The following is a 16,151-nucleotide window of genomic DNA, read 5'->3' as shown; positions in this document are numbered from 1 at the left end:
CTTATCCATAGAAAAATGTCTGCCAACCTCTGACCTTTAGACTGACACTTCATCTCACCTGGTGGGACCTTCCTTACTCAGTCTATGCCTACAACAGCCAATGAGGGCTGGGGTTGAAGGGAGGTGCCCACCTCTCTTGTGATGTCAGCAGCCCCATTCATATAAGGACCGACATGCTGTCAGTAGCATAAAAACAGTAAAATTTGTAAACAGTATCTCTAAAAATAAAAAATATGAGTGTAGGATGATGTAAAAAATGTAAAATTCATATTTCTATTTAGCCACCATAATACTTGATTTTAGTATTTTATTCAAGCTCATTTACTATGGGAAAGATGTCAAAAATGCCTTTTATTATAGTTATTTTTCTATTTCTGTGTCAGTGACTCTGGACTGTGGACAGGATTCCTCTAAGTGTCACTTTCCCATAGAGACAAAGATAATGTCTGTTTGTTGAAGCATTCAGGAGTAGCAGCCTTTTATTCTAGATATGAGCATGGTTAGCACACTTACCAAAGGTTACCAAGGGTCCTTTTTGGAGTCTGGAAAACCTTTTCAGCCCGCAACCCCCAAAATAAAGGTGCCAGAGACCAGGGACCCCCACTGTACCAGAGGGTGGTTGAAAACACAGCCATGCACATTCAAGAATAGCCACATACAGACAAGGCCGCCCATACGGAGGATAAGGGAGGGATAAAGGGGGGACAAAGGGGGAGGTTTCTGGAACCCAGCAACACTGGGGGCCCATGGAGGTCAGCAAAACCATGGTCCATTGTGAAGTTAAGCTGTGAAAACCATATTTTATATTTGACCTGAATAATAACCGCTCTTATCAAAGAAACAAGTATCTTTATTTACTTACTTGTGTAGAAAATATTCTCCTTAAAATGAAAATAACTTTTGTTAAAAACATAATTTAAATGGGTTAAAATGGTTAAAATTGGTTAATAATGGCAAAAAATGGTGGAAAAGGTAATGAAATTGGATTTTTTAAGAACACTAATGGATTAAAGGTGGCAAAAAATAAACAAGGATGGATTAAAGTGGCAAAAACTGGCACATAAAGTGGTAACAGAGGATTAAAAAGTGGCTGAAATGGCTTTAAAGAGCAAAAAATTGGTGGAAGTTAGGTGGAATGGGATAAAAAAATTGATATAAACTGGCAAAAATGGGTTAACTGTGGTTAATATGGGCAACAAGAGGTGTAAGAAGTGGTTAATAGTGGCTATAGCGGCGATTTATTCTTTTCAATTAACAAACAATTTCAAAACTCAAAAAAAATCAAAGCGGCCACCGTTGGATTGGGGATAGTAGATCTTACGCAGGATCAAAAATGTCAATGTCCATGCAAAAATTATAACTTTTGAGGCGTTTATTCACAAAAGCTTCTCACAAACAATTGGCGTTCTCCGCCTTCCTGACTCATGCCTTCCTGGTAAAAAACCATTCACCTTCCCCCGGTGCACGCCCATCCTATCCTACCTGCCCATAATATAGACGTCACCTTGTGCAAAACTACCAAATATATCAAAACAAAAGCCCCAATCAATAATTAATTACTCTATACGATAACATTAGCTGTATCAACATTAATCCTTAAATTCTCCCCAAACAAATAATGAATAAATGTAAAATTATTAAACAAAAGAAATGATGTGAATAGCTACAACAGTGGCAATAATGGGTCAACAGAGGCAACAAAAGGCAGAAAGTGGCAAGAACTGGTTTAGAAGTTACAAAAACAGGCAGAAAGGGTTTAAACAAATGGGTTTTAATTGGCAAAAATGTGTTAAAATTGGCAAAATTGGTGTTAAAAGTGATGAAAAGGGTTAACATTTGGTAAAATTGGTGTAAAATGACCCCTCTCAAACCCCTAGGGGGTCCTGACCCCAAGGTTGAGAACCACAGTATTAAAACATGTTTAATGCTCATTTTATCCCCCGAGTAGCACGGTAAATGTAAAAGTAGAAAGAGAGTTGTTGTTTATGTCTTAGAAATAAGAAAAACATCCAAAGTAGCAGGATAAACTCCACCGTCTGCATGTAGAATAAACAGATGTTGACCTGAATGGTTGCATTAGCTATTTCTTCATTCTAATTTGCAAACCAACTTTGTGATTATCACGTCCTACTGTACCAGACACCACTGACTTTCCTCAAACACTAAGTTCTCACATGTTTTCAGTGTAAATGTCTGATAACCACGTAGCTGGGACTCACTTATCAGAGCTGCTAATGTGAGCCCTTCCCTCAGAGCCGTCTGGAACTTCATCAAGAAAAAACACTCTTAATCTCAAGGTACATAAAACAACAACTGCCTGGAAAGGTTTGATGGCATTTCCTCTCATACTAAAAGTCTAATCTGTTCACCCATATTTCCTTATTTCTTACACAAATATTATCTCACCTCACATTGACCGCGAATAAAGAAAAAGGCTCTCTGTCATGGGAAGCTTTAAGAAGGATTTTCTTTCCTTCACAGGAATAACCTGATGTTTGCAAAATACATGCCTTGTGCAAAAAAGTGACTTAAAGTAGATAAATGTTGAGAAATAATGTAATTACCTCATGGCATGGCTCCTTCAGGTTTGTTCAGAGATGATTTCAGCTGAAAGTGAGTCTAACAGATCAGACTGACCATGTCTTGCTTCATTCACAGATGGCTCTGTGCTCTCATTGGAATCACAGTTGTTGGAATCAGTGTAATATGTGTAAGTATGAACAGCATATTCAGTTAGCAATTATCAGGCAGCGATGTTCTTAGATAGTTAACCCTAGAGAGATGGTGTAGAGCTGAGCATTTCAGGATATATCCATCCAAAGGTTTGTCTTATTCCAGTGAAAACACATTAGATCCACCTGATGTGAACTGTTATTTGTTGGCCAAAATTCCTTCACAGTGGCTTTGTGAAATAATCTGAAATACCCCTTATTAATTTAACTTTTATTAGTATTGAATTGATTCTTTATCAACTTGTCCACATTCCAGAAGCCATCTTTTCTGTCTACATCTGCCCACTGTGTTATATTTCTTTAGTCAACTGCTCTAATCAGTGACAGACACACATCTGTATAGCTGCTATATTTTTGTGTTGTTTCTATTCTGTTTAATATTTCGTATTATCACTTGCTACTGTATCTTCATTTAAAAAAAAAGCTCGTTAGCTAAACTTGATAAAATTAAGCAAACTTTTCCCACCTACTGTAAATGCATTCTTTCAGCTAGAAACAGTTGTGCAAACCTTACGTAACAGCTTTACGTTGGCTCATCACAATTATTTTTTGCTGAAAGAACGCATTTTTAATTTGGTGGAAAAAAATTCCATGATTCAGATATGTTAAGTTAACAAAACTGTTTTACATTGAGCCAACATAACACATTTAACTTAGGTGGGCTAAAATTTGAGGTATTTTTAATTCACTTACACAGTGTAAAATACTTCCCATTAGAGATGGGAGTATTAACACAACAGTATCAATATATCGATATTTACAAAGTTCTCTTTCAGTATTGATCTCTGTAAAAATGTTATCAATACTTTAAAATACATCTTGCCAGCGTTTCCCTGTCTATCTCTCCTTCAGACTGTGTTGTATTTTTTACTTGTCTGTGTCATGTGACTGTGGAGACCAATCAGAAATGTCTTCCCTGCTCGTCCTTGTCACTTGAATTTGTGGACCAATCATAGCAGAGTAACAGATCTCAGCTGCTCCACTTACGCGCATATGAACTCGACCGTCTTCCTCACTCAGTGTGACTTCAAATCTATTTCTAAGAAAACTTGACAAAACGTACTCTGAGGTCACATGTCAAAATACAAAATGTATGAATCGCTGAAACATAAAAAGATAAATATTTCTGACTTGTATTTCTGAAATGCTTGCCTGAAACTAGTGGCTATAGTTAACTAATTCTTCTCTACCATTTTTCATTTTTAAGTAAAATATTTTAACTTTATGTATAAGTTTGTGTTATAATTATTTATTGTATTTTTTGCCTGCTTGCACAAACATTATATTGAATTTAAAGGGATACTTCAACATTTTGGCAAATTCGCCCATTGCCATAATTCCTGTAGTCTTAGTAATAGGTTCGTTACCTTCAGTTGTCGGTGCAAGCTATTTTTAGATAAACTTCACTCATGGTGCAGAGGTGTTAGACATCAAAAATATCAACAATTGAACTGGAACATGAGCAAAGGAATCCCCACAGCAACATCTATATACAAACAAACACCTAAATACTTCAAAAACATACAAAAAAACATCTAAGATACATCTAAAACACTCTGCACAAAGGCATGATGGGAAAACTCTGCCCCCCAGATTCAAAATAAACTGGTTCTTTGACTTGTGGGTCAGTGGACCAATGAGAGAGCCAACAGAGGATATCTCTGATTTTCATCTTCAGTCGCACTTGGAGCAGGCAGCATCATCTCCCAGTTGTGTGATTTATTTAAACTCTACCTGAATTATCTAGATTAATCCATACGTTAGCTGACATTTGTCTTTCTTGTACAGGTTCCATTTGCCAAAGACATCTACGGTCTGATTATTCCAAACTTTGGAGTTGGCTTTGCTATCGGTAAGTCGACTAAACTTAACACAGTGTTAAAGCTCCCAGTTGGTCATATAACATATTTTTACTGTGGTTTGAAACAGGCATGGTGGACTCCTCTATGATGCCTATAATGGGCTACCTAGTCGACCTGCGACACGTGTCCGTTTATGGCAGTGTGTACGCCATTGCTGACGTGGCGTTCTGCATGGGATTTGCTTTAGGTGAGAGGGAACCGATTTTAAAGTGACATCAGTTTTGCTCATACTGTTTTTATCTGTGCAGTTTTTGTTTCTCGAGCTACAAAGAAACACCTCTATCTGTCCTCCATGATGCAGGTCCATCCATCGGAGGCTCCATAGCTGAGAACATCGGCTTCCCCTGGCTGATGACCATCATTGGAATAGTGGACATTTTCTTTGCTCCACTCTGCCTCTTCCTCAGGAATCCACCCGGACAAGAAGAGAAAGTAGTGAGTTTAAAAATCACAAAATAACCTCAGAGAACATCTGTGGGCTGCATGTTAATCTCCATGTTTGTGGGTGAACCTCATCATCCTGTTTCCATGCAGCTGCCCTCATATTACATCTGTATCTGCTCATCTCCATGCAGGATCTTCTGTCGTTTGTCACTGCTCCTTTGAATAGCATTTTATTTTTTCCACCCCCAACCATCCATCTCATCTGCCGTTTGCTCCATTAGTATTTGTCTTGTCCAACCAGTTTACATGTTTTAAATAAATATGCTGAATGGTAGAGAATTCCAGTCATATCAGATAGGAGGACCATGGAAGGAACGCCTGTTCATCACAATCTGCCTTTCTATCACAAGGATCTAGTTTATTGGGTGCAGTATAAATCATACGTGGGGGCTTTAATGCTAAAACAAAACTGCATACACAGTATATCTGGATATACTGGAGTGATGAATTGTGCTTCTCCATCTGGCAACCTGATGGACAAGTCTGGGTTTGGCGGTTGCCAGGAGAATGGTATTTGTCTGACTGCATTGTGCCAAGTGTAAAATCTGGTGGAGGGGGGATTATGGTGTGGGCTTGTTTTTCAGGAGCTGGGCTTGGCCCCTTAGTTCCAGGGAAAGGAACTCTGAGTGCTTCAGCATACCAAGAGATTTTGGACAATTCCATGCTCCCAACTTTGTGGGAACAGTTTGGGGATGGCCCCTTCCTGTTCCAACATGACTGTGCACCAGTGCACAAAGCAAGGTCCATAAAGACATGGATGAGAGAGTTTGATGTGGGTGAACCTGACTGGCCTGCACAGAGTCCTGACCTCAACCCCATAGAACACCTTTGGGATGAACTAGACACTGAGAGCCAGGCCTTCTCGTCCAACATCAGTGTGTGACCTCACAAATGTGCTTCTGAAGGAATGGTCAAAAATTCCCATAAACACACTCCTAAACCTTGTGGAAAGCCTTCCCAGAAGAGATGAAGCTGTTCTAGCTGCAAAGGGTGGACCGACGTCATATTAAACCCTATGGATTAGGAATGGGATGTCACTTAAGTTCATTTACGAGTCAAGGCAGATGAGCGAAAAGTTTTGGCAACATAGTGTTGGTAACCAATGACTGACTTACTGGGCTATTATTCTTCTTACCCTAGAGACTCCACAGGGCATCCTAGCCCCTGTCTCTAAAGAAAGCTGGGACAGTCTTAAAGTCTACATGCTGCATTAACAGTATAGGCAGTAGGTTATATACTTTACTGACATAGCAAGCTAGTGCTGTGAATGCTAGCAGCATGGATAAGAAGCCAGGACATGCACAATCACATAGCCTACATTCATTGAAGAGTTACTCATTATGTGCAACCCCTATTCCAAAAAAAGTTGGGGCACTTTGTAAAATGTAAATAAAACCAGAAGTCAATGATTGTCAAATCTCATAAACCCATATTTTATTCACAATAGAACATAAACAACATATCAGATCTTAAAACTGAGATATTTTACCATATAATGAAAAATATAAGCTTGTTGATGGCAGCAACACATCTCAAAAAAGTACGGACAGGGCCATGTTTACCATTGTGTATCATGCCCTCTCATACCACAGAACAGTTTTACGTGTTGCCTCAGTCTGTTTTGAAGGAGCTCTGGCCCAAAGAAGACAGCTGCATTTCTGGATCATCATTTGTCATTTGTTGATGGCACAGCCAACTGTGATGGCAGCCAATGATTTCTGGAAGTGTTCCTGAGCCCATGCAGTGATTTCCAGTACAGAATCATGCCTATATTTACTGCAGGGCCCCAAGATCACAAGGGTCCAGTTTTGACCTTCAGCCTTGTCTATTGCCCACAGAGATTTCTCCTTATTCTCTGGATCTTTTGGTGATATTATGGACTGTAGATAGAGGGATATTTAAAGTCTCCACAATTTTACATCAAGGAACATTTTTTGAAATTGCTCCACTAGTGTTAGATGCAGTTTTCCACAGACTGCTTTTATTCCCAGTCATGTAACTGACTTGTTGAAAGTTAACCTAATTAGTTGCAAAACACTCCCGTTTCTTTTATTACTATTTCCAGCCTTTTGTCGCCCTGTCCCTACTTTTTTGAGATGTGTTGCTGCCATCAAAATCAAAATGAGCTAATATTTTTCTAATGGAGTGGTAAAACGTCTCAGTTTTTACATCTGATATGTTGTTTATGTTCTATTGTGAATAAAATATGGGTTTATGAGATTTGACAATCATTGATTTCTACTTCTGTATGCATTTTACACAGTGCCCCAACTTTCTGGAATTGGAGTTGTCTTAGATCCAGGAACTTGACCCATGTTGTGGCAGAAATGACACTTTCCCATTATTTCCTTCCAGGCCATTTTAATGGACACCAACTGTTCAGTGAAGACCAGGTCCTACTACACACAGGGGACGCACTACCAGGGTGACGACATGGATCCAGAGTATGACGACTATGATTAACCCAACACCAGCCATGCAGGGTAACCCTTCAGAAGATCTATTTTGTTGTACAAAAAAGGGAACACAGAGGGAGAAAACAGCCAAGATATTTCCATGTGAATGTCCTGCGTTCAGTCTTCACTGTCCAGTGTCCTCTTAGCGGTTGTTCTGGGGGAAACCAAAGTCGTTTTGATCTGTGGTTGCAAGTGCATTGTTTGAGAAATATTTTTTTAAGCCAACAGCCTTATTCAGTACAGAGATCTGTCAGAAAGTACCTCTTTGGCAGGAGGAAGCTGAACAACAAATGCGCTTTGCTGGTTTATTTTGACTCTGTCTTAACTCATGTGTTTACCATTAAAGTCTCTTGTTTATCTGCTGTACATCCATGATCCTGTCCAGAGCTTTATTTCCAAACCTTGGAGTGAAAGCTGGTGTATTTTGGTGGGTCAAAATACAGTGAAATACTTTTGAGCCTGATATTTAGGAATGTTCGTGGGTCGTGTTAAAGGTCATTTTTTTTAGCATAAAAATGCATGCTAAGTTTACTTTTGCATTTTTTATATTTCCTTGCAGCCAGACTGTGAGGAGAGATTAACACAATCAAGCTGCATCAAAAAGAATGAAAAAAACATCAAGTACATACATAACTTCCTCTTCTTTAGCCCATTTCAGACCAAAGAATCATGATGTATTAAGACCATTTGCAGCAGTGTGAACTGAGCAGTCGCAGCTATATTCAGGCTAGCTAATGGTTTTCCTGCAGTTCAGTTTGTCACATTGCCAATAGTTGGTTTTCACTCTGCAGGTTGAAAGGTTTCAAATGGAAATTTTGTTTTGAAAGGCCGTTAACATTAACAAATATTTTTTCAAAGTGAAATATTTTGTTCACGATTTCAATTCTGGAAACGATAAAGCCTATCTTTGTTGAATAAATTTTCATATAGAAACAGAAGCTGGATAAAAACTCCTGCCCCTTCATCAGCTGTTAAAATAAGCAGGAAAAATAGTGCGACACAAGCTAATTTATGAGATATTTAAGACTGTAGTAGCTATAAATGTGTTACTGTCATTAGAAAGTCATTCCTGCTGTCATCATGATGATTTAAGATGCAGTCTGACAAACAGAAAAATACCCCAAAGTTGAGGATTCTGCTCATGGTTCTGCTCTGGGGTCGTCAGCTCCTAGAAATAAGAATATGGACCAGGGCCCCAGACCAGAGATGTGGAGTGGACAGGGGGCTGCATGCATTGTTATCAAAGGGATAAGATTAGGATTCACAGAACTGTATGTAACCTGTTAACGTTGGTAATCCCCCCCATGTCTCTGAAGTCGTACGACCAAAATATCAAACGTAGGAAATTTGCCTGACTAGTCAGGAGCAGCTGGTCGGTTCATAGTAGGGTCGTGGTCAGCTGTTGTATCCCTTTGTACACTGCATGACAAATATACAATCTGACCGAAAGTCAGTGCGACTTCAAGTGAGTTGCGCAACTCAAATTTTGTGAATCAGAAGAAATTTGCACAGTATATGCCCAGCTTAAGAGACCAGGGAAACCTTTATAGAGCTCTGACAACATCCCTGCCTCTATGATGTGCCGTTGAGCAACAACCACGGCAGGCTGAAGAAGAAGCTGGCGAGAGAAAGCAGACATACCTCAGCAACCTGGTGAGTATCAACCGTTAACCCTAACATCTAGCTAGCGTACTGTAGGAGTTGTAACTTTGAAAGTTACGGTGTCTTGAGGCTGTGGGAAAGCAAAGAGCACAGGGACAAGTTCTGTATTTTGTCTTGAACACTTTAATGGTTCTTTTTAGCATAGCAGTGTCCACAGAAACGATGCCATCACATCACTTCATGTCTTAAAGGTGTAACACTGCTAGATGTAACCATAGGCAACCTTAAAGGCAAAGTGTTCCATATAAACTAGTACCCCTTTAAATATCATTTAAACCTCAATGTTAATTACATTCAGTGTTGGGTAGCATTACTTTTGAAACTAACTCATTAGATTACTGCGTTACATACTGAGAAAAGTAATTTGTTACGTTACTGCGTTACCTACTTCTAAAACTAAAGCGTTAGCGTACTTATGCGTTACTAAATATTAAAACCCTTTAGCCGCTCGTTCCACTCGGCGGTTGTAAAAACGACAGATATCAACCACACGTCTGCATTTAAATCTTCAGACTGTAATACCAATGTACAGTGTAATTTACAGCCCATAATCTGTATCTCTACAGCCTGAGAACACCACTAACAGACAGGAAAACTTTTACAGCTCTTTAACATGCTCACAATCAGACAACAAGCTGAGCAGAGGCAGACAGAATCCCTCAAACACTGTGCGTAATAACAGTGCGTAACTGGAACTGCTGAACAGCTGATTCAATGAAAGCAAACGGATTTTTTAAACTTACATTTTACCGTGACGCTGTTCCTGTCCCTTTTATCCAAAAATCCATCATAATGGGGGTAATTCCACAGTGGCCTGCTGTCCTCTCTGTAATATCGCTAACTCAACAAGCTAACAATGAATGAATGTTTACCTTCCCCCCTGCACGTGCCAACGTGACTACAGGAAGAGAGAAGGACAAACAGAGCAGATGCTTCAAGGAGCTTCTTTTTTCTTCTTTCTCTGTTGTTGAAGCCTTTGAAGAGAGAGGAAATGTGGGATTTTTCTTTCAGTAACAGATTATGAAAATGTAACTGATAACTGGATTACTTGAATTGTAAAAACTAACGCGTTACGTTACTCGTTACTCCAAAAAAGCAATCTAAGTACTCTAATGGATTACTTTGTAACGCGTTACCCCCAATACTGATTACATTACATGGTAAAAATAAAGATTAACAAAATAAAACTTAAAATAGATCTTACCTTACAGTGTCTTACATCAGTGGTTCCCAGCCTTTTTCCATTGATTCCAAATGTAGGTATTTGTATCAGTGAGTACATGTGTTTGTGCACTGATCTGATACTGTTAGTTTTAATTTGATATTTTGCTTTGTTTAGCCATGCCAAATGTTAGCATTAAAACCAGGAGTCAATTCTCCTCTGCTGCTAGAAAACACTGCATGCATTAGCTACCGTTTTTAGAGCAGCGAAGAAGAACCAAAGGACCCACTGCAGCAGCAAAGAATGGAGGCCGCCTGACAGTTTTTCTCTGAATGTGAAAATCAAAATGCCCTCCAGACTGGCGCTGTGGTGCACAACAAGAAGTGACACAGTTTATCAAATGTTAAATAACTTTAGAACCATGAATTGTTGCCTCTCACTTGTTTTTCCTCTTGAAGCTAGCCGTTGTGCTTTCCCATTGACGCCATTAATGCCTTTGAATCTCTTGTAGCAGCATTTTCAGTGAACCTGGAACTCGTGTGACTTTTCTGGACTTTAATGATTAAATCCACACCAGTAAACCCGATATTTACTGTTTTTAAATTCACATTAATCCATTCTTCGATCATTTATTCCTGATAGTTTGAACACTGTCATCTTGTTTACTGTTTGTGGGGGTCTTTAAGTTAATGGCAGGCTGTTCTGTAATCACATCATGCTGCCTGAATAAAACATAATGGAGAGAGAGAGATAGCCTGTGATGCGGCCCCCTGTATTATTGTTTTAATACTTAGCAGTAAAACTCAACAATCAGCAGAAAAACAACTTTAGGGTCACAGAGATGCTGTACATTATGATTTGTTGAGCTATGTTCTGAATCCACTCCAGTCAAAAGTCAACCATTTTTAAGCAACGGAGAACACATGCAGCCTTTTTTGTTGAAAAAATCCATTTTTTGTTCGTCTAATATCCACTACAGTCTGTGAATCTTCTATCATGAACATTGTTGGTTTGATGCCGTCTTCTGTTCTTACCTGTGGAAACGTCAACATCTCCATTAAATCTAAAATCTTTTAACGCCTTTCCCTCCTCAAAAATGTCTGCACTGACAGAAAAATTATGATAGCAGATTTTCAGCACCATTACCTTTAGGTGCATTCAAACCAAAGTTGGTGTGTTTGTCATGACAGTCTGGAGTCACAGGTTCTGGTACCATGAACATGTCAAGTCCCCAACACGGTGAATGCTCCTCAGTTTGGTAACAGAAACGCTGACATTGATTGCCCGTGTTTGGTGGGTGAAGACGGCAGAATGAGTTTCTGTGACGGGAAATGTGGGAGCAGACACGCTGTAATCAGGCTGTCCATCTTGACATTGGGCTTCAATTACTCCACAGATGCCCACATATTACCTTCCTTTCTTCCTTCTTTCCTAAGAACCCTGAAAATTCATCTTGCAACAGCACAGGTGGAGGGAAGCTTCAGGAAAGGCTGCTTTTATGAAGTCATTTTTGGAAAGAGACACCTTTGAAAGGGAATACGATACGGACCTAAAGCAGAGTAGAAGAAGATGAAAACAGACTCATTTTCCTGTGCTGCAGGGGTGAAATGTTTTCTGTCAGGCCAGAAGCAAAAATTAATGTGACGTTTTCCTCACTAAAAGTGAAAAGCTAAAGACCAACATGTTTATAAAAATACAGGGAGATCCCAGATTGTACATGATGGAGCCTGACTTTAGTGAAATGAGCATGCATCACAAACTCATGTGATATGAATTTTAAAAAGTTTAAGAAATAAAAAAACAAATCCAAATAAATACAGGTCAGGTTCCCATATCGTGAATAAAATCTCAAATAGGTTACTCACAATGACACGACACGCCAGATAGACTGCTTCATATCTCATATCATGGATATATTTCACATTCATCTGGAAAACCTCTCATGCAAAGTGTGAAAGTGTGAAATGGCAGGACTCTCCAAAAAATTCTCGGGAGGTGATTGGATGAAATTAGAGCTGCAGTAATCGAGTAATCAGTCATTCTTTTATCGATTATACGAGTACTCTAATAATAGATACTGCATTTTTTAAAATGAATTGCTTGCTTTTTTCAAAAACAAAACTATGTACTAGACAATTGAGAAAAGAAGATGGGTGCCTGATACTTTCAGAGCCGTAGAGAGCTGTGCGTTTTCTATTGGTTGCCTCCACTGCTGTGATTACCTCGGATGTAGACCTTAGCATGGCACCAGTTTTACTACAACTGGACCATGTTTCTGTAATTAAAGAATAAAAACTAAACTAAAAGCTTTTCATGATGTCAAAGATGTTTTCGCTCTTCTGCCAACCTGCCTCACTATGAGTATGTGATCGTTACGGGGGAAAGGTTTAGTTCTTGCGAGTGTTTGTATACAATGGCTGCTAGCTGAGTGATTAGCTCGAACTTATCCACAGCAGGAGTTCTGTCTGAACTCAATGTGTCTTTGTTAAAACAAGGGCAGAGAGCAACACTGAAAGCTTTTTGTGACAGAAAATATGTTTTCGCTCTTCTCCAGGTCTGCCTCAGCAAAGGCTGGTGATCGTTACAGGTGAGGTTTGCTGGTGTGTCCCAGGGCTGCTGCTGCAGTGGCCGTTAGCTCGGATGTAGCTGTAGGAAAGTGGCAGTATGTTCAGAAGTGGACCACATTTCTTTTTAAAACAAGATCATAGAGCCACACCAACAGCTTGTCTTGGCAGAGAAGATATTTTAGCACATCTCCCAGCCATAACCTTGCAAAGTAGTTGGATATGCCCATATTCTTATTTTTCACTGGTGAATCCATCTTGCAAAGCTCCCGTCTGAACCATTTGGGCCCGGTTCGAAAGTGACAGGACCAATAAGTGATAACGGGCAGTACTTTCAGGCGCAGCGGAGTCTTGACGTATGCAAGCAGCAACAAGAGGCCGGTGCAGTCATGACAGAAGAGCTCAGTGTAGATGCTGCTAAAGCACCAGTTTTATCAGAACTTGACGACATGTCTTCGTTAAACGAAAAACAAAGAACGGCAGTGAGTTGTTTCCTTTTCAAAAACAAATAGGTCGTGTACTGACATGTCTATAGTCCCCATGCTTCCTGTAATTCCTCAGTAGCTACGCACGCAGAAAAAGTTTAATATTCTAGACTCATGGCATCACACTCTAATCAGCTAATGAACTCCAAACACCTGCAAAGGTTTCCTGGGCCTTTAAATGGTCTCTAAGTCTGGATCAGTAGCTACACAATCATGGGGAAGACTGCTGACTGGACAGATGTCCTTAGGAATGATCACTGACACCCTGCACAAGGAGGGTAAGCCACAAAAGGTCGTTGCTAAAGAAGCTGGCTGTTCACAGAGTGCCTTATCCAAGCAAGTTGATGGAAAGATGAGTGGAAGAAAGAAACGTAGTAAAAAAGTGGTTCGCAAAAGCATAAGTAATAACCACAGCATTGAGAGGATCGTGAAACAAAGTCCATTCAAGAATTTGGGGGAGCTTCACATGGAGTGGACTGCAGCTGGAGTCAATGCTTCAAGACCCACCACGCAGACGGATCCAGGACATGGACTACCACTGTCTCATTCCTCGTGTCAAGCCACTCCTGAACCAGAGACAATGTCAGAAGCGTCTTACCTGGGCTAAGGACAAAAAGAACTGGACTGTTGCTCAGTGGTCCAGAGTCCTCTTTTCAGATTAAAAGTACATTTGCATGTCATTTGGAAATCAAGGTCCCAGAGTCTGGAGGGAGAAAGGAGAGGTATAGAATCCAAGTTGCTTGAGGTCCAGTGTGAAGTCTCCACAGTCAGTGATGTTTGGGGAGCCATGTCCTCTGCTGGTGTTGGTCCACTATGTTTTATCAGGTCAAAGGTCAGTGCAGCTGTCTACCAGGAATATGAAGAGACACCAGACCCAACAACACAGAAGGGCTGAAGGCTGCTATCAAAGCAACATGGGCTTCATAACGCCTCAGCAGCGCCACAGACTGATCGCCTCCATGCCACACTGCATCGCTGCAGTAATTCATGAAAAAGGAGGCAAGACCAAGTATTGAGTGCTGTACATGTTCTTACTTTTCAGTAGTCCAACATTTCAGTGTTCAAATGCTTTTTTAAAAATTGGTTTTAAGTAGGGCTGTCAAAGTTAACGCGTTAATATCGCGTTAACTCAAATTACTTTTAACGCCGCTAAATTTTTTGTCACATGATTAACGCATACGCGTTCTGTATGACCCTCGACCCATCCCATAGTTTGCCAGACCAGGAAGTGGCGCCGTCATGATGTGGTACAAGCGAGCAAAAATGGATAAAGGACAGAGACTTTTGAATGACAGGTTCAGCTTTCAGATCATGTCAGATAAGACTGAAGTTATTTTCTCCTACTGTCAACATGAACGAGGTTACAGGAAGTTCGTAGAGTCTTAAATGGCCCGTACCACTCGCTGGCCATGCACACCGCTAATGCAGAGAGCCACCCCCCTCGCCATGCTGGATTTGTTTACAATGGAGACACTCAGACAACACTGCAGGGATGGACTCGCTATCCAGCATACCGGGCATTTCCTGGTGTGCTGACGCACTTATGGGCCAGTATGATTTATTCATTTATTTAGGCTATTATATCTGCCATGAACCGGCACCACAGCTGTGCTATTGACTGCTGACTGCTCTGATCACGTCTCCTAAAGGTCCGTTCACCCCTCCCCGCTCTCATCCCCACGCAGCTCCTGCTTGAAAGTATTTGGAAAAAAACGAAACTTACTAAAACAATTGACTGGAACTGTAAATAAACGCCAAATTTAAATAATAGTCAATCAAGATGCTGCAAAAGTGTCAAAGACTCTGCAGTCCCTATAGGAGATTGTCTGATGCTGGTGAATGTACAGCTGCATCATGAGGAGGAGGAGGAGACAGAGCAGCAGAGGCTGGTGTGTGACAGGAGAGCAGAGGTTAGTGAATGAGCTCTGTAGAGTTTCATAATATAAGCTGAAAGCATTATTAGACTGTGGGTCTCCTTTATTTAGGAAGAAAAAAATGGTTTTAGATTAAATCTGTAGCTCTTCTATGATCTGAAGAATGAAGAGATAGTTAAGTCCTCTTACTACACCTTAAAAGTTCTCCACTGAGACTTCTTTTACTTTGTGTGTTCATGAGTTTTGAAAAGAGGCTTCACATGTGTGTTTATTGACATCATTCCAGTAAATCTACTGGACTGATGACAGTCATTTCTAACTGTCAGCATTTATTTTACATGTGGACTACTTTTTTAGTTTGAAAGTAAAAATGTGATAAATAATAGCAGACATTTTTTAAGTAATTACTTGCTTTTTCTCTTGAGCAGGGCAGATGTGTCCACCTTACTCACATCAGAACAGTGAAACACCATTAGATGTGTCTGTGCCTTACTGCTGAGCTCTCAGCAGAGACTTGACTTCTTTATGTCCATGTGTGATGATCAGATCTGTTGTTCTGTGTTCATCTGCTGAGAACAGAGGAGTTAACTTCCAGAAGTCTAAAGTCTGACTCTACATTGTGGTATTATTCAGTAATGTTACATTAAGGTCAGTATCTCCATCTGTTGTGGCTTGAGTTTACCATGTTATGCTCTCAGCAGATTTTTGCAGCATTCAGTATCTTTGAGCTCAGACTAGAGAATTTTCTGGACTTTATCTGTTGTTGTTTTGGGTTGTTGACATGAACAAACATTTGCATAAAGAAAGCATTTTTGTCCACTTGTGTTGATAAGGGTATTTAAATCTTGAGAAAAAGTACTGTAAGGTACATTTAGAACAGACAAAAAAGTGTAATTAATTTGCGATTAAT

The 16,151-nt window shown here is 40.0% G+C and overlaps 1 protein-coding gene across 1 annotated transcript in view; it reads left to right on the top strand.

Annotated features, from left to right (window-relative positions):
- Positions 1–7,860, top strand: part of slc18a2 (solute carrier family 18 member 2) — a 57,134-nt gene extending 49,274 nt beyond the window's left edge. Inside the window, exons 12-16 of the mRNA XM_041790009.1 lie at positions 2,659–2,710; positions 4,521–4,584; positions 4,662–4,781; positions 4,896–5,029; positions 7,394–7,860. Of these exons, the coding sequence (XP_041645943.1) occupies positions 2,659–2,710; positions 4,521–4,584; positions 4,662–4,781; positions 4,896–5,029; positions 7,394–7,501 (478 nt within the window). The 3' untranslated portion in view covers positions 7,502–7,860. The remainder of the gene's footprint in view (positions 1–2,658; positions 2,711–4,520; positions 4,585–4,661; positions 4,782–4,895; positions 5,030–7,393) is intronic.
- The last annotated feature ends 8,291 nt before the right edge of the window (positions 7,861–16,151 follow it).

This window comes from Cheilinus undulatus, linkage group 6, assembly GCF_018320785.1.
Source record: "Cheilinus undulatus linkage group 6, ASM1832078v1, whole genome shotgun sequence".
NCBI classification, from domain to species: Eukaryota; Metazoa; Chordata; class Actinopteri; order Labriformes; family Labridae; genus Cheilinus; species Cheilinus undulatus.
The sequence above is the reverse complement of the archived record's forward strand: the minus strand, read 5'-3'. Positions and strand labels throughout refer to the sequence as shown.